This window comes from Actinia tenebrosa, unplaced genomic scaffold (genome assembly GCF_029948245.1).
Source record: "Actinia tenebrosa isolate PJP-AT-01 unplaced genomic scaffold, QUT_ActTen_1.0 PGA_scaffold17__23_contigs__length_9995812, whole genome shotgun sequence".
Lineage (NCBI taxonomy): Eukaryota > Metazoa > Cnidaria > Anthozoa > Actiniaria > Actiniidae > Actinia > Actinia tenebrosa.
Genome location: NW_028292577.1, coordinates 5,976,026 through 5,999,066, shown reverse-complemented (window position 1 = coordinate 5,999,066; position 23,041 = coordinate 5,976,026). Strand labels below are relative to the sequence as shown.

Below are 23,041 nucleotides of genomic sequence, written 5' to 3'. Positions count from 1 at the left end.
TATCTGTTTATGCTCCAGCGGACTCGTGTCATAGAGAGCAAGAGGTTCAGGAGTCGAAACTAATAGCTCAATACTTCAATACTTCAATTTCGAAGATAAACAAAGGATCTCAAACAAGGCTTGGGGCAAAAAAGGCATCGTTTTTTGCTATTTTTTAGTCTCTCAAGCGAGGAGAGAAGCAAAGAAGAGTTGAAGGCCGGACGATGAAGGAAAAAAAACACTTGAACTTAGAACGATAGCGTGAATAATGTTGAATAATAAGAAACTTTATGAGTGTTAAACCTTTTAGCAGAAACAAGAACTTCAGTAAGAAGAAGAAGAAGAAGAAGAAGAAGAAGAAGAAGAAGAAAAAGAAGTTCTAACGGACACTTTCGAGACTCTTAAAAGAAGATGAAGACGGAGAAGAAGTAGGAGAAGAAGAAGATGACGAAGGTGAGAAGAAGGAGAAGAAGAAAAAGGAAAAGGTTATTCAAGAATGATTATGAGATGAAGAAGGAGAAGAACTAAGATGATGATGAAGGAGATGAAGCAAGAGAAGAAGGACAAGGTTATTCAAGAATGAGAAGATTAAGAAGGAGAAAAAGAAGAAAAGGAAAAATTATGATGAAGAGGACGAAGCAAAAGATGATGTTGATGATTATGATGCATGACGATGAAGAAGACGAAACAAAAGATGACGATGATGATTATGATGAATGAAGATGAAGAAGACGAAGACGAAGAAAGAGATGATGATGATGATTATGATGCATGAAGAGGAAGAAGACGGAGCAAAAGATGATGATGATGATTATGAAGCATGAAGATGAAGAAGACGAAGCAAGAGATGATGTTAATGATTATGAAGCATGAAGATGAAGAAGACGAAGCAAGAGATGATGATGATTATGAAGCATGAAGATGAAGAAGACGAAACAAAAGATGATGATGATGATTATGAAGCATGAAGATGAAGAAGACGAAGCAAAAGATGATGATGATTATGATGCATGAAGATGAAGAAGACGAAGCAAAAGATGATGTTGATTATGAAGCATGAAGATGAAGAAGACGAAGCAAAAGATGATGTTGATTATGAAGCATGAAGATGAAGAAGACGAAGCAAAAGATGATGTTGATTATGATGCATGAAGATGAAGAAGACGAAGCAAAAGATGATGATGATGATTATGATGCATGAAGATGAAGAAGACGAAACAAAAGATGATGATGATGATTATGATGCATGAAGATGAAGAAGACGAAGCAAAAGATGATAATGATGATTATAATGCATGAAGATGAAGAAGACGAAGCAAAAGATGATGATGATTATGATGCATGAAGATGAAGAAGACGAAACAAAAGATGATGATGATGATTATGATGCATGAAGATGAAGAAGACGAAACAAAAAATGATGATGATGATTATGAAGCATGAAGATGAAGAAGACGAAACAAAAGATGATGTTGATTATGATGCATGACTTTATCTAATCCTAGAGAGGAGGTAATAGAAGCAGTTATGAGTCTGTGGAAGGAAATTTGCAGAAACAACCATTTTAAAAACTTCTAAGGCGACGAAACGTCCAACTCAAGGGATGAACAAGCTGCAAAAACTAAACGTGATTTTCCTCCCGAGAGGTTAGTCTACACGTATACGCGGTTTAATTTCGTCGTTTGTTGAACCCTGAGAAAGTAAGATTTCTTCCTATATTATGTATGAAGTATTTCAACTTTTATGAAGTTTTCTTTTTCTTCGTTTCTTTCCTCCTGTGTTATGAAGCATTTCGCTTCTTCTAGGAGGCATATGCTATTCTGGTACAGCTCAGCCATGAGATGTTTCCTTTATTTCGTATACATTATTCATATTTATCGTACTTTATTCCAACTCCCTTTTTCAGACAACAGTTTTTGATTCAAGACTTTTTGTTATGATTTTCCCCCGTGCATTTTCACTGAATTTGATGTCAGAGGCATGAGGCTGACGGTCGACCGGCCCGTTGTTACAAAAGTGATAAATTTGTGCGACTATTTAGAGGTTAGTCAAATTCGTGTATTAAAATAAGTGTGTGTGCAACTACCACATTAAACTTGCGAGTTTAAGAGCAGAATTTTTAAATAATTACAAGTTGTAAAGCTAATGAATAAAAGATTAAAATAAATATAAGTCTGAATTAAGTTAATTAGATGTTATTAAGATGCTTGATATGCAAGTGTTGTATCTGCACTTGTTGATTGGAAAAAGATTTGCCTGCGCAATGTCTGCCTTGTGAATAATGGATGATCGAAATAGTGGAGCTTACTGCCTTTCGTATTTCCTTCATTCGCCAGAATAATATTATAGGATTAATGAGCGAATTGGCAAGAATGATGACAGCAGACAAGCTCTCTGCACCCCAGATGGCTGCCGACTCCCCTAGTATCCCAGCAGACCCCGCGGTACACAGGTAGGGTAGATAACAGAGGTTGAAGATGAGGAAGATGTACAACATGGTGTAAATTGATTTTTTGTAGCGTTGAACATTCGTTATTCCTTGCTGAGTGGAATTCACTTTCAAAAACGTATTCACTTCTCTCTTTTGCTTTCTTAAGGTTAAAAAACACTTGATGTAGCAAAATGATGCTATGACAAAGCAGCCTACCATGAAAGCGGCTGTCAACTTGAAGTACAAGTCTCTAGAGGCATACAGCTGTGCCGAGAAAAGAGTCCCCGATAGGACCCACAATGTTATGATTACCCATGTCACCCTCGTATTAGTGACTATTGTTTTATATTTGGTCCCTGAATGGACCACGAGGTACCTGTCAACTGCTATGGCAGTGAGAGTAAAGAAAGATCCACACGTAAGAAAACCTCCTACATACGTTATCATCCCAGAACGACAGTAGATCCCAAACGAGTGTTGTAGCTCTGCTATCTTCTTGGTCAAATACGCTGGTTCAATCACCATGCCAACCAGAACATCTGATATGGCCAGACTGTAGAGAAGTTTAGTGCATGGCTTGTTGAGCTGTGGAGACCGGTACAAGGAGATGATCAAGAGAATGTTCAAGACTATTGTTGGTAGAATAAGTATGGCGTCGAGAGATCCTGCCATGATATAGATGTGTTTGACTTGGTCAATGTCTTCAGTGATGAAAGTCAGAAAGTAACACCGCTGGACCAATGAATCGTTGTCACGCATGTCGTCCATTTTGGTACTACGAAGAAAAAAATTTAAAAAAATTGTCTTTGTCGTTTCCTTTGCAGTTTTCTTTAGAGATTGTTATTGTTGCTTTTCAGTGCTTTTGTCGACTGATTAAAAAAACTTATTAGAGGGGATTATTTTTTAATTGAAAAACTTGTTTGACTGGAACAAGTTGATTAATCACGTACCATTTAACACAAACAGCCGGAGGGCATCGCTTTTTGAATTAACCACCATTATCGTTCTAATTTCCTCCATTAATATAAAAATATTTTCAGTTTGAAGAAAAAAAAGCCTCTAGGTATTATTTAACAAGAAAATACTTATTTTCAAAATATATTTTAAAAACGCTTGGAAAAACTATGGCACATTCTGAGAGACGTTATAAACCACTTACATAAGTATACTAAGTTGTTTTGTCGACTCTTTATTTTCTATTATTTTTGTGTTAAAATTAAACTTAATATAATAGCCTGGGGATATAAGAGCGAATTCTAGCTTTATCATAATCACTGGTTAAAAATCTCAATATACTGCTAAAAAAATTTCTTCCATATAAATAGAATCTTTGTAAAAAATTGACAGACAGCTCTAGGAATTATAAACATGGAAAAAGATTAGAAAAAGAAACTTTTTTGGGGAAAAATGACTGATTCAAAAAGACTTTTTAAAGCACTTTACTTAGTCTACGAAGTACTTATTTTTCAGCGTTTTAGGTTCTGTTTTTCGTGTTAAATGTGCTAGACCTGAACAATAATATCCTGGGGATGTTAGAGCGAATATCTACCTTTGAGGAGTTTATAGCTCCTTACTAAAGACCTTAAAACGCTGTTAAAAACAATTAAGGGACTGGTCATTGTTTATCGAAGGGATGGGGGGGGGGGGGGGGGGGGCGGTGCAAATATGGGGTGGGGGTGGGCCAAGTTTTTTTATGCATGGGTTTAAGCAAAAATCATGCTTAAGGGAGATGGGAGTCAGCAAAAATCATGCTTAAGGGAGAGGGGGGTCAGCAAAAATCATGCTTAAGGGAGAGGGGGTCAGTAAAAATCATGCTTAAGGGAGAGGGGGCTCAGCAAAAATCATGCTTAAGGGAGAAGGGGGTCAGCAAAAATCATGCTTAAGGGAGAGGGGGTCAGTAAAAATCATGCTTAAGAGAGAGGGGAGTCATCACACATTATGCTTAAGGGAGAGGGGGGTCAGCAAAAATCATGCTTAAGGGAGAGGGGGTCAGTAAAAATCATGCTTAAGGGAGAGGGGGCTCAGCAAAAATCATGCTTAAGGGAGAAGGGGGTCAGCAAAAATCATGCTTAAGGGAGAGGGGGGTCAGCAAAAATCATGCTTAAGGGAGAGGGGATCAGTAAAAATCATGCTTAAGGGAGAGGGGGGTCAGCAAAAATCATGCTTAAGGGAGAGGGGGGTCAGCAAAAATCATGCTTAAGGGAGAAGGGGGTCATCAAAAATCATGCTTAAGGGAGAGGGGGGTCAGCAAAAATCATGCTTAAGGGAGAGGGGGGTCAGCAAAAATCATGCTTAAGGGAGAGGGGCTAAAAATATGAACTTTAAAGTTGAGAATCATTATAACTAGTAAGGTTTTTTGTTATGATCTTGGTAATATTATTATCATAGATTATTATTATTGTTTTTATTATTTAATAACATTTTTGATATTTTTTCAAAGACTTTTTTGAAACCAAAATTCTTACCAAATATATTTCTTATTAAAGATAACATATTTTTAAAAACGACGTTTTTATATTTTATCATATAATTATCCATAAAATAACTATCTCCATATTTATTTTATTTTATTTTAATAGTTAATGCATCAGAAAAACAAAACCTTTAAGTTACATGTTAACATTCATGGACCAATAACTTGAATTTTCAAACGTCTTATCGATCCAATTTCTTACGAAATGTTTTTGTCTATTTGTTTGTTGGTGTGGCATATTAATACTTGTTCAATTTTCCTACCTTTCAAAAGTTGTTTTAACAAAGCTCCACCCTTATAACAAGAGTAAGGGCGCTTTCCATTAGAAATTATGGGCTGGACTGACGCGTACCATTTGAGAAAGCCCAAGAGTCGAACTAGAACGTTTCTTTGCTTTCTAGTCAACACTCACTCAGTAATAATCTAAACAAATTGCTACCCAATTTTCAAATGATTCGCTTAGCTTTCATTATCATTTCAATGAAGACACCTGTTAAATTTTCCACTTGAAACTTATAAACAACTTCAATTTTGAATAATTTGGTGTTAATACAGCTGATAAAGGCAAGTTAACAGTGTGATAATGATGAATCATCTTGAAATTCTGCCACTCAATAGTGACTTGTAAGATAAATCTTGCATCTAGACAAGGGAATTCGGAATTGCAAACGGTTTATAATTGTTTTGTTGGATAGCAAAATAACTTATGCAATTATGATAAACCAATTAAGAACTTCAAAACTATTATCTCTTATTCTTCTGAAGTCTTTGCGTGACATTGAATTGTTGTCATTTAAAGGTGATAATTGATATGACACTTGACAAGTCCAATCCTAAAGTGTGTCTACAAAGAAAAAAAATTTTTTTCTTCAAAATTACTAGTATGTCAATAGTATGGTTGCAGTATTTTTGTATGTAGTCCTTTTATTTCATAGATGTAAACATTTGAAATATCAATATGCAAATGAGATGACTTAAATTCAAGACTAATTTATTATACAAAAATGCTGTTGTGGAAAAAAACTGCTGTTTTTTCATTTGCAAATAATCCTCATAACTGAAATATATGGTTTTGTACACTTTTAGGTTATTTCACTTCAGAGCAATTGTCGTAAATCACAATGAAAAATGTAACACATTCACAACTCGGAAACAAAACGGTAAAACCATCTGAAATCGTTTAAACTTAGTCACATTATAGTTATCTAAAACATATCAAAGAATGAAGCCGTAGCAAAATATAAATTTTAAGTCATTTTTTTCTTGGTCTGTGACGTCACGTGCAAACGAAGAATACATTCTACGAGGGCGGATCCAGCCAAAAGTTTAGGGGGGCGGGCTAATTGAGTTTAGGGGGGCTAATTGAGTTTAGGGGGGCTAATTGAGTTTAGGGGCGGGCTAATTGAGTTTAGGGGGGCTAATTGAGTTTAGGGGAGGGCTAATTGAGTTTAGGGGGGCTAATTGAGTTTAGGGGGGGGGGGCTAATTGAGTTTAGGGGGCTAATTGAGTTTAGGGGGGCTAATTGAGTTTAGGGGGGCTAATTGAGTTTAGGGGGGCTAATTGAGTTTAGGGGGGCTAATTGAGTTTAGGGGGGGGCTAATTGAGTTTAGGGGGAGGGCTAATTGAGTTTAGGGGGGCTAATTGAGTTTAGGGGGGCTAATTGAGCTTAGGGGGGGACTAATTGAGTTTAGGGGGGCTAATTGAGTTTAGGGGGGCTGATTGAGTTTAGGGGGGCTAATTGAGTTTAGGGGGGCTAATTGAGCTTAGGGGGGGACTAATTGAGTTTAGGGGGGCTAATTGAGTTTAGAGGGGCTAATTGAGTTTAGGGGGGGACTAATTGAGTTTAGGGGGGCTAATTGAGTTTAGGGGGGCTAATTGAGTTTAGGGGGGCTAATTGAGTTTAGGGGAGGGCTAATTGAGTTTAGGGGGAGGGCTAATTGAGTTTAGGGGGGCTAATTGAGTTTAGGGGAGGGCTAATTGAGTTTAGGGGGAGGGCTAATTGAGTTTAGGGGGGGCTAATTGAGTTTAGGGGGACTAATTGAGTTTAGGGGGACTAATTGAGTTTAGGGGGGGGGGCTAATTGAGTTTAGGGGGACTAATTGGGTTTGGGGGGGCTAATTGAGTTTAGGGGGGGGGCTAATTGAGTTTAGGGGGAGGGCTAATTGAGTTTAGGGGGGCTAATTGAGTTTAGGGGAGGGCTAATTGAGTTTAGGGGGAGGGCTAATTGAGTTTAGGGGGGGCTAATTGAGTTTAGGGGGACTAATTGAGTTTAGGGGGACTAATTGAGTTTAGGGGGGGGGCTAATTGAGTTTAGGGGGACTAATTGGGTTTAGGGGGGCTAATTGAGTTTAGGGGGGAGCTAATTGAGTTTAGGGGGAGGGCTAATTGAGTTTAGGGGGCTAATTGAGTTTAGGGGGGCTAATTGAGTTTAGGGGGAGGGCTAATTGAGTTTAGGGGGGACTAATTGAGTTTAGGGGGACTAATTGAGTTTAGGGGGGCTAATTGAGTTTAGGGGGGCTAATTGAGTTTAGGGGGGAGGGCTAATTGAGTTTAGGGGGCTAATTGAGTTTAGGGGGGACTAATTGAGTTTAGGGGGGCTAATTGAGTTTAGGGGGGGAGGGCTAATTGAGTTTAGGGGGGCTAATTGAGTTTAGGGGGAGGGCTAATTGAGTTTAGGGGGAGGGCTAATTGAGTTTAGGGGGAGGGCTAATTGAGTTTAGGGGGCTAATTGAGTTTAGGGGGGCTAATTGAGTTTAGGGGGAGGGCTAATTGAGTTTAGGGGGGACTAATTGAGTTTAGGGGGGGGCTAATTGAGTTTAGGGGGCTAATTGAGTTTAGGGGGGGCTAATTGAGTTTAGGGGGGGAGGGCTAATTGAGTTTAGGGGGGGAGGGCTAATTGAGTTTAGGGGGCTAATTGAGTTTAGGGGGGACTAATTGAGTTTAGGGGGGCTAATTGAGTTTAGGGGGGTAATTGAGTTTAGGGGGGGGGGCTAATTGAGTTTCTTCCGTCAACACAGCGGAAAACAATAAAAAAGCATCTAATTCTTCAGTTTTGTTTTGTTTTTCTGATGAAGGGGGACTTCAGCTCCCCTTTCCGCCCTTGTTCTAAACTGGAAAAAATAAATTTGGATAAAATTTATTGAGCTCTCGACTCAACTAGGAACTTTATCACTATGTCTATTCTTTGCGTACATATTTACGGTGTTCAACTTACCTATAGAGAAAAAATATCGCTCTGGGATCCTCACGAGTACCCTATACATTCATAGTTCTGCTGCGTTACCAGCGTGGTTGGTCCTTGTGGTGTAGTGGTATACATATCGGTTCGATTCCCGCCAAGGGCACTTGATATTTTTCTCTTACTCTTTCCCCACACTGAGGAGCAATAGAACAATTTAGTAAATAAAAAGCTATTTATAAGTAATAAAAGTAAAAAGGTGCTTAATCCTGTTTATTTGATTCATGCCAGCCCTGATGAACATCATAGCTAAGGCCTTGCTCAATCAATACTCCAAGATCCTTAGCAACTGAAACAGGTGAAATAGGTTTACCTAATAATAATAAGGAAATTGCAGGCAGCTTCTTAGCATAGTTAATAGAGGGGAATGGTTAGGAAACCCTTTTGCTATGGGTCTTTGTTCACTTTTTTCAAGCGTGACCATGCACAATCCTTTGTTTTACCATTGTTTTACCATTGTTTTACCATTGTTGGCAATGGCCAGACCAAAATCTTTCTTTTGGCTGCTAGTTCAAAATACTTAAAGATTTATAAGAGATATTTGAATATTCCTTACAACAATCCCATAGACATTTATGTTTACTTATTTTGCAATTTCGGATGAGCATAAATCAAACATATTGTACGGTCAAGACCAGTTTAACATCAAAAGGGAACAAAGACCTGATAACAATAGGTTTCCTAACCATTCCCCTCTATTAACTTTGTTCTTAGTAATTTGTGGTGGTTGTATTCATCAGCACAATCAGCCCCGATTTCCCCTGGGTCCGAAATCAAAACCGCCCCTGGGCTTTTTAGATTGTCGAGTTTCTTTATCGGGTATAAAGATCCATGCACGTGATGGATTCGAAGGACCTGATAGGTCTAAATACTCATTAATTCAATTCATGTATTTTAGAAGTATGTGTGAAGGAACCAAATCTAATACCCCATTCACACCTAAACGTGTTTAGTTAAACTATGTTTTCATTAGGAAAAAAAATGAGAAACTAGAAACCTACAATATGATATTGTCAGAGCAAGACAAAGGATAGTTTACATGAATTATTTCACCAAATATTGTGCAGTGTTCAGAGATAGTTAAACCACTTTAAAACATGTTTAAGCCTTGGTGTGAATGGGGTATAAACTTCTCTCGCTTATTTTATCCAAAAAACTCACAAGAATTTGACGACAAATAAGTTGGATACAATCTATTCCGACTATAGATATAGGAAAATATTTCTCAAAGTATAGTAGTTAACTTGTTTTCATTCACGGACGCTTCTGTTCGGACGCCAAGTAAAGTATGGCAAGCCAATGGTAGCAATATTTAATCCACGAATAAAATATTTAAATCATGGCTTAAATATTTAAAAGTGTAAAAAATATACTTAATTTAAACTTTAATTTTTTTATTTATTCCTTTTTTAATTTTCTGAAGTTTAAAATTTTTATTTAATTCTACAGATTTTTATTTAAACTTCATAAATATCTTTAAAATCAAAATTATTTATTTAAACTTTACATTTTCATTTAATATTCCTGGGACGGGCTCGGCCAAATCTGTCTGGGAACGAGAATCGAATGCTAAAAACAAAAATGGCTACCATGGGTGACAGCGTAAACAGAAGTGAAGAGAGGGAAAAGGTCGGAGAAAAACTCTTTTCCTCTCTTCGCTTCTGTTTACGCCATTGGTACATTTACATTTACCAAATTACAAGCACGCCCTCTCTTCGAGGCTTAAGTGCTCGGGTAGGTCAGGATCAAAGTTAGTGTTCTAATTTACAGACCCCACTTTTAAATGCATTAACATTTGGGGCTGTGACTAATTCAGCGGGTAGATTGTTCCATTGATTTATTGTCCATGGTAGAAAGCTGTATTGTATATATGTTTTTTTCTCGAGAGGAATCTTAAAGGATCTGTTGTGATTATTTCTTGAGTTTCTTGTCAAGGGTATCAGTTCATTACAGAGATCTACATCAACTAAGTTGTTTATAAATTTGTACAGCATAACTAATCACTGGTCAGCTCTGCGCTGCTTAAGACTGCGCCAACCAAGCTCTTCCAACATTGCGGTACAATTGATTCGCGGCTGTAGTTGTTACAAGCAAATCTGGCTGCTCTTCTCTGAACCATTTCGATCTTATTTTGGTTCACTTGGGTAAAAGGGTCCCACACAGTAGACGCATACTCAATTTGAGGATGAACAAGGGTTTTGTATGCGTTAGCTTGATGTGTTTTTGGTGAATTTGCAAATTCCGTCTCAGAAAGCCTATGGATGAATTTGCTTTCTTGAATACAGAGCATATATGTTCATTCCAAGAAAGCTTATGATGTACAGTGACACCAAGGTGCTTAACTGCATCTTTTTCCTTAAGCTTCAAGCCTGTAATCTATGATTACGTCCTACACAACCAGACCCTTAAGGAAAAAGATGCAGACCTACGCCATGTGACTCAAAGCACATTACACTTGTCAGGGTGGAAAGACATCTGCGACTTATTTTCCCATTCTTCAAGAAGTTTAAGATCTTTCTGTAAGGTGGCAGCATCAGTTTCAATAGCCACAGTCATATACACAATAGTATCATCCGCAAATAGTCGAACTTTGGACTGTAGTTTAGCTGGAAGATCGTTGATATATATTAAAAATAGTATCGGTCATTAAAAATAGTATCGGTCATTAAAAATAGTATCGTAGCCATTTTTGTTTTTAGCATTCGATTCTCGTTCCCAGACAGATTTGGCCGAGCCCGTCCCAGGAATATTAAATGAAAATGTAAAGTTTAAATAAATAATTTTGATTTTAAAGATATTTATGAAGTTTAAATAAAAATCTGTAGAATTAAATAAAAATTTTAAACTTCAGAAAATTAAAAAAGGAATAAATAAAAAAATTAAAGTTTAAATTAAGTATATTTTTTACACTTTTAAATATTTAAAGCCATGATTTAAATATTTTATTCGTGGATTAAATATTGCTACCATTGGCTTGCCATAGTAAAGAGTGATTACGTCACTTTCAAATGATTAGATTGAAATGCAATGCATCATGGGATAACGCTGGACCTAACACTGTTTCGGCTTCACCGTTCGATCAAGCAAGGCGGCGTGCGGCATGTTGGCATTACATCTAAAACTGTAACAGCAACATATATGTAATCTTGAACCATACCATACCATCAAAATCAAGCTATTCCTTCCATTTCATCGGTAAGATTTCACTTATGTAGAATTTTTTACACTTATTTGATAAATTATTAAGAACTTAGTTTGATAATCATGCTTAGGAGTTTTGGTTTTAGTTCGGCTTCTTTTCATGCTTTCACTCAAGTTTATTTATTTTAAAAAGTAATTGAAAATTCGAATCATTCTTAGATTAACTAGTTTTACAGCAACATAGTTAAGATAAAGGGATACTTCTTTTGATGAGAAAGTAGTTTAAAAGGTGGTATTTCAGCGCTGCGAAATACTTGGCTTCATAGTCTTCTTAGCGGCTCAATAAGCAATATGTAAATAATCCCCCTAGCGTAGATTAATTAGTTTTGAAGCTAGAAGAAAGATTATATACTTGTGACTACATGAATATCTAAGCTTAGCCACTCTCGACGGCTCTCGACCTACTGATAAAGTATCTCCTATAGTTTTACTAAACTTAACAAGTTCTTTCCAAACATTGGTTATTATTCTTCTAGGACAGGTTGTACGGAAGGGTGGATAGCGCTATCCGACGGATAAATTTTCCTCCACAAAATAAATTTATTGGAATTGGACAACAGCATCGACGTATCCACTGGGTAAGAATTTATTCGTTGGATAGCGCTATTCACCCTTCGTACAAACGAACACTGTTCTTTGAATTTTGGAGATATGCTTTGATGATTATGGCGGTTCCAAAACAACGTCGGTTTGGCTAACGGCGTTTCATCCAAAATTTGGATTGCATCGCCGTTTCATCCCCTAGCAACAATGAGATGTTCGATTGTTTTGGTTATCTACTTTTGAATCAACCCCGTTTGCAATGTAGCTCATGCAGTTAAACCGGGAGTTTAAAACTACCATCTTAATTGCCTAAGTGCCCGATGTTGAACTATCTGGAAACTAACATGAATGTGAGAAACAACGGCATGGTGATGAAATTAAGTGCCGCATCTGAACCAAAACTGTATCTTCCCACAAAGCAGGGGAAACTATAAGGCTGCATGATTTTGAAATCTTTCACCAGAATATGCAGAGCGGTGGCCATATTGTTAAACAAAATAATGAAATGCTTTCTTTCACTAAGACAAAGCCGGACTAGCGTCCGAAACGTTCTTCTTTAAACGTCAAGTACGTTTTTTCATCTTTTCACGGTGTAAAATTTACCCTTTTATCGTTAATGAAATATCAGTTATCTTTAACTACTAACTTTAGGTTATTTGTCAGTGAACTACTATGTTTTCGGCCCCATTGGTACTGTCGTCTATGTTACCAGCATGTAAGAACGAAACAATGGTCACAAGAAGAAAGGATTTAGAATATTACACTATTGAAGGATTTTGGCCCGAGATAAATATGCCGCCAAAAACTCGTGGATTTTTGGTTGGTACTTTTTATAGACCCTCAAACTCTTCTAGTGACCACGACAATGATTTCACAGGTCTGGACGACATCCTTGGAAGTGCCGTGTCTGAAGGAAAGTACTTTATAATCATTTATAATCACATATGCTTTTCACGGTGATCTATCTACAAGTTCCTACCGTTATAATCATAGAGAGAATAAGAGAAAAATATCAAATACCCTTGGCAGGATTCGAACCCACGTCTTCGGTATTCTAGTCCGATGTGTTAACCACTACACTACAAGGACCAATCACGCTGGTAAAGCAGCCAGAATATGATATATTCATTCATATTATAATCATAGGTGATTTCAATTGTGACACGTCTTCGGTATTCTAGTCCGATGTGTTAACCACTACACTACAAGGACCAATCACGCTGGTAAAGCAGCCAGAATATGATATATTCATTCATATTATAATCATAGGTGATTTCAATTGTGACTTTTTACCAAATAGACTTAATTGTCCGAATGTAAACATCTTAAAGCACTCCTTCGTAGTTTCAATTTTAAACAAATAATTAAGGAAGCCACTAGAATATTAACTTCAGTTTCATATACTTTTTTATTGGTTTATTGCACATGGAAAATCAATATAGCTTCGTATGCAAATATTGCCCATTCAGATCACCTGAAATTCCCTTGAGAATTGTTCTTTTATGACGAACATAATAAAATATTTACACATGAAAGAATCAACTCCCAATAGTCGCATTTCATGGTCTGTAATGTGCACAACAACAACGAAGCTAAAAAGGTCTATTCAAAAAAAGCGCGAGCTCTAATCAAAGCTTTTATAAACTATGCTAATTACGATCAAGCGTTAAGTTTTGTGCAAAGTTGAATGGGGTTGTAAGGCTGAGTTTTTTTTCTTAGCGGTCTCATGGTGCGAATGGACCGTCCTTCTAAAGGATGAAAAACAGGTCTCAAAAAATTTCTACGGCCAAGGTGTGTGTTGCCCTTCAGGGCCCGGTTGTACGAAGGGTCGATAGCGCTATCCAAAGGATAAATCCTTATCCAGCGAATAAATCGATGCTGTTATCCAACAAATTTATCCACTGGATAAGATTTATTCGTCGGATAGCGCTATCCACCCTTCGGGCACTCGGAGTACAAAGTTTGGAGCTATGTTCAACGGTTATTATGGTTAGAAATACTAGGACCCTTTTCTGTTCGTTATCCATTTCAATGATCTGCTGGATGTTGTGAGGTCGGCGTAGGCGAGTTGTAGGCTTGATTTACACTCTACGACTCGAGTTGTAGGATGACGCGAGCGTGTTGTATACGATAGTTGTAGGCGAAAATCGTACCGTCTAAACCGGCCTTAATATGCTGATGTATGCTGAGACAATACTGTTTTGTTTTGCTCCGGTTTAACTGCGTCTGCAATCGAAGGGAAGTTTAATGCTAACCTAGAAGTGGTTATCATCGATCGTTTGGTGACAACAGCCTATTTTTAATTCTATTAAAACTGAATGTATCTTATTAGGAACACACAAATAAGCCTTCTCAGGTCTCTGAATTTAATATGTTACACAATGGCACTGAACCCGTGAAGCGTGTATTTGAATAATAAAATATCTAGGAAGCTCTTTTGACGACTCGCTTTCTTGGAATTGCAATATCCAAAATATACTATCTAAAGCTGCGAGAGGCCTAGGTATTCTAGGGCGTATTAGAAATAATTGAACCTGCATTGTGCCAATATTATTTATATTTCTTTTGTTCGCCCGGTTTTGGAATATTGTGATAGAGTGCTCGCACTAAATCCGTGAAACAAATACTAATTTTTAGCACTAAATAGTGATAATTAAACAATGAAAAAAAAAGGGATTCTGCATGAAATAGTACTAATTTCTCTTTTACTCCGACGAAGGACTAGCGTCCGAAACGTCAGTAAGTTTTTTCATCTTTTCACGGTGTATAATTTACCTTTTCATCATTACTGTTTCATTAGAAACACCGACGCAGCTCACACTAGTTTTTAGCTAGTTATATCTTCTTAGTACTATTTAATGTTCACGGTTCTAGTGCGTGCACTCTACTGTTTGATGCAAAGATATAAGAGAGCAACGACGACGACGACGGCAAGCATATTCAATACAAGACACTCGTTGGAATGTACGAAACACTGTGCATCATTGCCATCTGATGATGAAAGTATAAGACATGAAATTACCTACTTTTACGTACTAAAGAGAACGACCACGCCAAATGCTCATCTTTGCTGATTTTCGTTTTTAGAAAAGTGCTCCCAAATAGGCGTCATTTCACTCTAAAACTGGGTAGCTCATTGAGTAAAAGACTTAACAAACATGAAATGATAATACAATAGAAGGTTGACGTTTTGCCTGCTTCTTAAGGTCCCTAATTACCAAAATAGGCGACAGCCATAGGGCTTTAGATGCAATTAAATGAGTGAAGGCTTTTAACCCGTGAAATAAAAATACTAGTCAACGTGTAACAGTCGAATAAACACAAACAAAAACAACGGACGATTCCAGGGCAGGAATATACAGGAAACTTTCTACCTAACATTCTAGCGCTATTGCTTGCCCTATAAGATCCTCAACACTCGCGTGTGCAAACATTTTCATTTACATTGATGAAGGTCTTTGTTTAGACCGAAACGTCTGCTTTAGCAATTTGACCGTGCAATTTCGGAAAACAACGGAATTAATAAGGTGACTCCTAACAATATTTTTAGGACCTTACCTATTATTTTATCCAGCATATTGAAACTTTCTACCTAACATTCTAGCGCTATTGCTTGCCCTATAAGATCCTCAACACTCGCGTGTGCAAACATTTTCATTTACATTGATGAAGGTCTTTGTTTAGACCGAAACGTCTGCTTTAGCAATTTGACCGTGCAATTTCGGAAAACAACGGAATTAATAAGGTGACTCCTAACAATATTTTTAGGACCTTACCTATTATTTTATCCAGCATATTGTAGCCTTTATCTGCACCTATGGATTTGATTTTTGGACCAGCTTTAGAACTAAGATGAAAGGAGGTAAACCAGTTGGCTATTTACAAGCAGGTCGAGAAACTGAATCTGAACTAATCAGGAATCGGGACAAATACAGTCTCAGCTAGTGGTCACAGCGGGACTCAAACCCGGCACCACGAGACCGACGCTATGGCTTAAAGATTCGGACAAACATTGCATTCTGTTTATCCGCTACGAGGATTATACGAACCGATTTTATTATTTTTACTTAAAGTTACAATAACAACCAATGTAAACTAAGATCAACTGCGATCGTCTGTGAAAATTATCTGCTGAAAGTAAACTTGTAAGTTTGTTTGTCCGAATTTTGCCTTTGTCTTCGTTTTTATGGCGTCACGGCTGCGCTGCGCTATTGAATCTATTTTCAAGAAAATCAATCTGTTTGATTGATCGCCTAAATATTCTGAGGCTTTGATTTTCTTTTGTTCAAAGTCAAGACGGCGCAAATGATAATCAGGACAAGAGAAATACCAACAAAACAATGTATAAAGAACCTTTGCTTATACTCTTGGCTTTGGTCAAATCCTGACTTCATCATCATTTACGCCGTCTTGACTTTAGCTTGCAGTTAATCATGGATTCGTTAACCGCTTGTCTAGAGCTGCTCTTGTTTTATAGATATGTGAAAAAACTAACTTCGACGAAATTAGTTTATTGTTGACAAGGTAATGTCGATCAAGCTAAGATTAAAATCGCCTAAAACTTTTATATTAGTTCTAAAGCTGGTCCAAAAATCAAATCCTTGGTTGCAGATAGAGGCTATCAAAAAGTAGGATAAAAATGATAGCCATGGACCGAAAAATACTGTAGGGATTCAACTTAAGGTCTAATAAAGTGTTTTAGCCTAATATCTATATCACGGAATTAATCACTTCGCTCTCACTGAAAACAGAGTTAATAAACTCTGCTGTAAATTTGTAAATTATTATTAGTTATATATATTTACAAGGATAGAAATGATGTTTTTTATAAAAGTTTTGAAATAAAACGTTTTGGACTGTGAAAGTCATCTTCAGTATGGTGTTATTTTGAATATATAACAGTTTGAAAAGTTCATGAAATCCCAGAAGGATGAAGGCTGGCAAAACATTGGCCCCTTGAACAGCCCAGCCTAAACAAACAAAACATCATTTATATCCTTGTAAATATATATTTTATCAAGAAGCAATATCATGACAATAACATTAGTTATGTATAGCTTTTTCTTATTTAGTTTCTATTTGTTGTATATAGTATAGGTGTACAAGGGCCCTTTTGATATCAATGGCATTTAACCACTGACTGGACTACCCTGAAGTTTTTTATCTTGGTTTAATAAAAGTATCTATCTATTCATCTATCTACCTATCTATCTATCTTTGACTCCGACGAAGGACTAGCGTCCGAAACGTCAGTAAGTTTTTTCATCTTTTCACGGTGTATAATTTACCTTTTCATCATTACTGTTTCATTAGAAACACCGACGCAGCTCACACTAGTTTTTAGCTAGTTATATCTATCTATCTTAATATATAATAATAATTAGGCTTGTGTAAATAACCTTGCACAGGGTCTTAAGTCAGTGAAATTAATTGGCAACTTTAAGCATAATTAACTATGCTTTAAGTCATAGTGAAGTCATCAAACCCGTGAAATAGATATTTAAACACATTTTAGTACACTTAAATTCCATTGTTTTTTTTATTACACATTGACTAATAATTTTTATTTCACGGGTTAAACGTTTTCTTGATTTATACAAGTCATTTAAATGTGAACACATGAAACTAAACCCCCGTTTACACTGGCGATTTTTGCGGCGATTTTTGTGGCAATTTTCGGAAATATGAAATCTTTTGTCTCATCCTTCAAAAGAGACATTCGTCTAGGAAAATCTTGGTATCCTGAAAAAAACTTTACAAGTAAATTCTTTACCATTATTTATTATGGACAAAATCGCAAAAAAATCGCAAAAAAATCGCAGCAAAAATCGCCGCAAAAATCGCTAGTGTAAACGTGGCTTAAGACATGTTTTGATATGATCGCCGAAACTTAGGAGTTAGTCAACCGAAAAGCGCATAGTTGGTACGCGGCTCTCTTTTTCCTATTGTTCTATCACCTGTCCTATGTGGCGGATTATCAAATAAATGAGTAAATAAAATAAGCCGGCCGCGATTTGATTCAAGAAGAGCCGCGTGGCAAACGTGCAAGTTCCGATTGACTAACTTCTATGTTTCGGCGACAAATTGGCCACTTTAGAAACGAGAAAAGAGACTGCGGAGAGTTTTGAATTTTAATCTAATTAGCAAATTAAAAGAAAGAAAAAGAACAAAAAAAGAGAACAAAAAAAAGTCATTTGAGAAAACATTTCAACATCCCAACATTGGATGAAAAGAACCAGAATTATTGGCTTTCTAAAATGTTTAGAATTTCCAAAGAATGTATGGTTAATGATAATAATTTTAATAATAGTTTAATACTTATATTGCACGTGTTACATGGGAAGATGCTCACACGCGCATTACAAACTGAAATAGAAATAGAAAAATATACGTGTGTGGACCCGTTGCATCAGCCCCAAAGCAGCGCAACCAGGAGGGCAAGTAACGAACTGGCCATAAGGTAGTGTCTATTGCTCTGCCCACCGAATCACGCCCAGCAGAAGTTGTTGCAAGGGGTCAATGGTTGATAATAATCATGGGTGTGTATGTGTATATATATATATATATATATATATATAAAATCTACTTATAAAACTTATCAGCAAAATGCTTATTGAATAACTGCGTTTTAAGCAGCTTCTTGAATGATTGCGTGCTACTGGCATGCGTATTTCTGCTAGGAGGGCGTTCCACAGCTTAGGCGAAGCACCTTCAAATGTGCGTTCGCCCAGAGTGGTTAAAGATCTAATTCTTGGTGGCTCTCCAGCAACAGCTCTTTGGATGATCTTAAATTGTATCTTGATTCTGCCTTAGACTTAATGAGTTCAGTGATATATTCAGTTGATAGCCCATGGATAGCCTTATAGGTAATAAGTAATCTCTTAAAGTATATTCTGTATCTAACGGGTAGCCAATGTAGTTTGTGCAAGGCAGGAGTGATGTGATCAAATCTACTGATATTACAGATGAGTCGCGCCGCAGCATTCTGTACTCGTTGAAGTTTACATAACTGATTGGCCGGTAGACCATAAAGGAGACTATTACAATAGTCTAGTCGACTAAAGCATTAACTAGAGTTTGCACAGTATCATAACTAAGGAATTTCCTAATACGTCTGATATTAAATAAATGGAAGAAAGCTGCTCTACAGCAGTTTTTAATGTGCGAGTCCATTTTCAGCTGCGTGTCGAACCAACAGCCAAGGTTTTTTACTTAATCAGATGGTACAATGGTTTCATTTCCGAAGCACAGCGACTCGATGCTTACTTTTGCCAATTGTTGCCTTGTTCCAATTGCGATGAATTCTGTTTGTGATCGTTCAGCTTTAGTTACAGGGCTGTCTTCTATAACTGATAAACTAGAGTATTTTTAAAGGAAAAGCTGAAAAGAGGAAATCTATCAAAGATGATCATGTCCTATAGGACCTGCATAATGTGCAATATGCACGAGCAGGAATCTTTAGCACAAAGCATGGACAAGGAAATCAATAGAATTATCAGAAAAAATTATTCTGTTATTTTCTTATTTTTTGTTACTTACACTTTCATAGAAAATGTCGAGGGAAAAATTGTCAGAGGGATTTTTAGAGATGTAAAACCGACAGTACTCGGTTTCCCATTATGCTTTGTGCTGGAGATTCGTGCTCGTGCATTCATGGGCATTGTTCGTGCGCATCCTTTCCACGCATGAATAGCCAATGTGCACGAGAACGAATCCCTAGCACAAAGCATGATGGGAAACTGAGTACTGACGCTTTTTCAGGTCCTCTAAAAATCCCTCCGACAATTTTTCCTTCGACATTTTCAATAGAAATGTGAGTATTTCAACAAGAAAACATAATATTTTTCCTCTGATAATTCTAATGATTTCCGTGTCCTGATTTGTGTATTACTCGGTATTACTTTTTTATCGTTGTGACGTCGTTCCAATTTTTGATAAGCAAAATGACATCAAAACATCTTGAATCTCAATTATTTCTCTTTTTTTTGAAAGTACTTTGTAATACTCTAGAGAAAAAGTTCAAAATTTCTTTTACAGTATTCTTTTTTGTAATCACCTCAGGTACAAACTGTGATTGAAGAAAAACAAAGAGAAAAGATGAGGTTTTCATTGAGGATTGTTATTGGACTTGGTGTATTTTCAATTATTGGTTATGGTATTCATTACTTCAAGTACCTGAGTACTGGTAAACCGTCTATCACACAACCACCTTATACTGATCAAGGCGTTAGCTCAAGAGCAGCTGCCCAATTAAAAAACATCCAGTCTCCAGGTCAATCCAGTAATAATTCTACAAGTATGCGTCCCCCTCAAACTACATGTGGGAAGACCGTGGCTTCAGAACTTATTGATCTCAAGTCAATAACCCCACCAGGAAGACCTAAAGTCATCATCTTTATAAACATTCCTGCAGCAGGAGGCTGGTCCATTAGACGAATTACCCTCCGCAAGACGTGGCTCTCAACAGCAAAGAACTATTCGATTGCTTATCGTTTTTTTACCGACAGCATTGGAGTCAAACCTGAAGTTATTAAAACCTTGGAAAAAGAACGAGAAGAGTTCAGAGATCTAGAGTTTATCCCAACACGCTCTGGATACTGGCTAACTCATCGGTATCTCTTCGCAATGTTCTGGGGCTACGAACATTATGATTTTAAATTTTACTTGAAGTTCGATGACGACTATTTTGTGTGTTTAAATAATTTAATGAACGACATACAATACAGGATGAACGAAAAGCTGCTCTACTGGGGATGGTTCGGGTGCGACCCCAAAATGGTCGCCATGGATGAAGGGTTTGTGATGCTGTCTGTCGATCTTGTTGAAGAAATCATGAAACGTAACAACTCCTTGTGTTGTCATCCTTTTGGAGGACAAATGATTGCCATGTGGATGAACAGATTAGAGCGTGAAGGATACGACACTACTTATTTCCCAGATAACAATCGACTCATGCATATCAGAAGTCACTTCAAGCAAGGGCCAAGCAAGGACATGTGTAAGAAACTACTCGGAATTCACCAGGCTTATCCAAAGTACATGTGGCAATACTGGAATTTAACAAAGGACTCTTGGTTTTCCCTGAAAGGAGATGATTTTGAAAAGGTCGAAAGGAAACCATTTAATTCTTATTGTAAGCTGAAAAAAGAATGGGACTGGCGAGTGCTTGGTTCGTTCTGGAAACATGAACCCAAGCCTTGTTGGCTGCCTGGGCTTGAATGGGATGCGCGTCTTCAGAAATACAAAAACGTGCAAAGTAGGGAACTGGAAGAGTAGAAGGATAGCAAACAGCAGATTTTGGAGCTAGATATTCAGAATATAGTGCTATATACAGATCGACATATAGTAGAGTGACCACAGTAAGTCCGTGAAACTTTAGTAATACTAAATAGCACAATCTCATGCAAATTCCATTGTTTTCTATTGTTTAAATAGCACTATTTTGTACTATTTAGTAATTAGTGTTTCACGGATTGTTTGCACTCCAATATAGCACACCATAGAAAAATACAGCCAATAAGCCTGAAGCGAGATGACGTTTTACCCCCGCCTCTAGACCATAATACTTTTCACACTGCTTCTGTTCTTTAATTATGACTATTGTTCCTGTATTTTCTAAGGAATCAAAAATTTTAATATGAAATAATTTTAAAAACTATTATGGTATAGAGTCGGGGGCAAAACGTCATCTTGCTTCAGGCCTATTAGAAGGCAGGAAACCTGTTGTACAATCGTCGGTTAAAGACCTTTTTAAGCCAAAAAAGTGTATTTTCTCGGGACACACCATGGAATATCCGACTTGTCACCTGTATTTTCTTCTACTCTTCTACTACATCCTTTGCAATGGTCAACAATGCTAATTTAATCTAGCTTTATCAATGATATAACTGCTTTGTATATAGAATCCGACTATATGCAATATATGACTACCACTACCACTACCACTACCACTACCACTACCACTACCACTACCACTACCACTTTCACTACCACTACCACTATCACTACCACTACCACTACCACTACCACTGCCACTGCCACTGCCACTGCCACTGCCACTGCCACTGCCACTGCCATTTATTATACACGTCTAATTAGTTTAGTACATGCGTTTATACACACAAACATTTATAATGGATGATGGTTCAAAATCCGAAGGCTCGTAAAATAATCAATACATATAAATGAAACAACAGCTGAATATTTAACTTATGACACCTACATACGAAGAAACCTTCTATTTAATTAATTATTTATTTAATAATTATTTATATAATTGCAAAATAATAATGTAATGAAATGTTTCACAGATGACGTAAGGATTATGCGTGATATGATTGCAATGTGGAGAAGCCAAGCTAAGCCGCGCACACGCTAATATGCTGCAGCAAGAGAAAATGAACTAAGAGAAGGAATTCCCCCTATATAGCCTTGTAACCATCATGTGCACAGTTTGATGCTATTTTTAAACCATTTGTTTTTCGCTCTACGCTGTTTGCTTACGTTTTTGGTTTTTTCCCGTTATTTCGACTCTGCCCTGAATATGAATGTGCACGTCGAAAGCTTGGCAAATACGATAGGAAATTGAAGTAGTAATTTGTTCAATTTGGGATCAAATGGGATTTTGGAAAAAGGTTTTACTTTCTTGAATAAAGATTTATTGAATCTCTAAATATTTCCTTCCATTCTTACTTCACTTGGATTCTAAATCTATTTATCTTTATATAATTATTTAGCATTAGTTACAATTACTTGGTGGGTGGGTGGATGGATGGATGGATGGATGGATGGATGGATGGATGGATGGATGGATGGATGGATGGATGGATGGATGGATGGATGGATGGATGGATGGATGGATGGATAGGGGATGGATGGATGGATGGATGGATGGATGGATAGATGGATGGATGGATGGATGGATGGATGGATGGATGGATGGATGGACGAGTGGAAAAAAGAATAAATGAATGAAAATGGAAGGTACTTAGAGAAATAAACATAGGATGAAAAGAATGAAGGGAGAAAGAAATTAAAAATGACAAAGAAAGAAGGAAATACAAATAATGAACAAAATACTAAAGAAAAAGAATATTGAGTGTAAGGGAGAAAATAAAAAAATGCAACCCAAATTAGTCTAAATCCACAAAATTTAAAGAATTTGATACAATTAATC

At 37.0% G+C, this 23,041-nt stretch overlaps 2 protein-coding genes and 1 long non-coding RNA gene across 5 annotated transcripts; 2 read left to right on the top strand and 1 right to left on the bottom strand.

Moving 5' to 3' along the window:
* Window positions 1-7: 7 nt before the first annotated feature.
* On the top strand, window positions 8-2,696 carry LOC148910352 (uncharacterized). The gene is made up of 4 exons (XR_016120060.1): window positions 8-1,679; window positions 1,886-2,022; window positions 2,316-2,431; window positions 2,577-2,696. It is a non-coding gene; the product is annotated as an uncharacterized LOC148910352 (long non-coding RNA).
* LOC116297249 (melanocyte-stimulating hormone receptor-like) lies at window positions 1,813-15,809 on the bottom strand. 3 transcript variants are annotated; one of them, XM_089031704.1, is made up of 3 exons: window positions 15,642-15,809; window positions 8,098-8,258; window positions 1,813-3,185 (listed from the first exon to the last, which is right to left on the bottom strand). In XM_089031704.1, the coding sequence occupies exon 3, from the start codon at window positions 3,176-3,178 to the stop codon at window positions 2,168-2,170; it is 1,011 nt and encodes a 336-aa protein (XP_088887830.1). In that variant the 5' UTR covers window positions 3,179-3,185; window positions 8,098-8,258; window positions 15,642-15,809; the 3' UTR covers window positions 1,813-2,167. The 3 variants fall into 3 exon arrangements, with proteins under 3 accessions (XP_088887830.1, XP_088887831.1, XP_031561300.2); XM_089031705.1 differs by lacking the exon at window positions 15,642-15,809 and adding an exon at window positions 12,886-12,957; XM_031705440.2 differs by lacking the exons at window positions 8,098-8,258; window positions 15,642-15,809 and adding an exon at window positions 5,147-5,326.
* On the top strand, window positions 11,184-22,538 carry LOC116297253 (uncharacterized). Its single transcript, XM_031705443.2, has 2 exons — window positions 11,184-11,316; window positions 19,927-22,538. Exon 2 carries the CDS (start codon window positions 19,963-19,965, stop codon window positions 21,139-21,141), a length of 1,179 nt encoding a protein of 392 aa, XP_031561303.1. The 5' UTR covers window positions 11,184-11,316; window positions 19,927-19,962; the 3' UTR covers window positions 21,142-22,538.
* Window positions 22,539-23,041: the final 503 nt, after the last annotated feature.

What these genes read in the sequence shown, in the direction of transcription:
- LOC116297249 (XM_089031704.1), bottom strand. Translation starts at nt 3,178, where the DNA reads ATGGACGACATGCGTGACAACGATTCATTGGTCCAGCGGTGTTACTTT.
- LOC116297253 (XM_031705443.2), top strand. Translation starts at nt 19,963, where the DNA reads ATGAGGTTTTCATTGAGGATTGTTATTGGACTTGGTGTATTTTCAATT.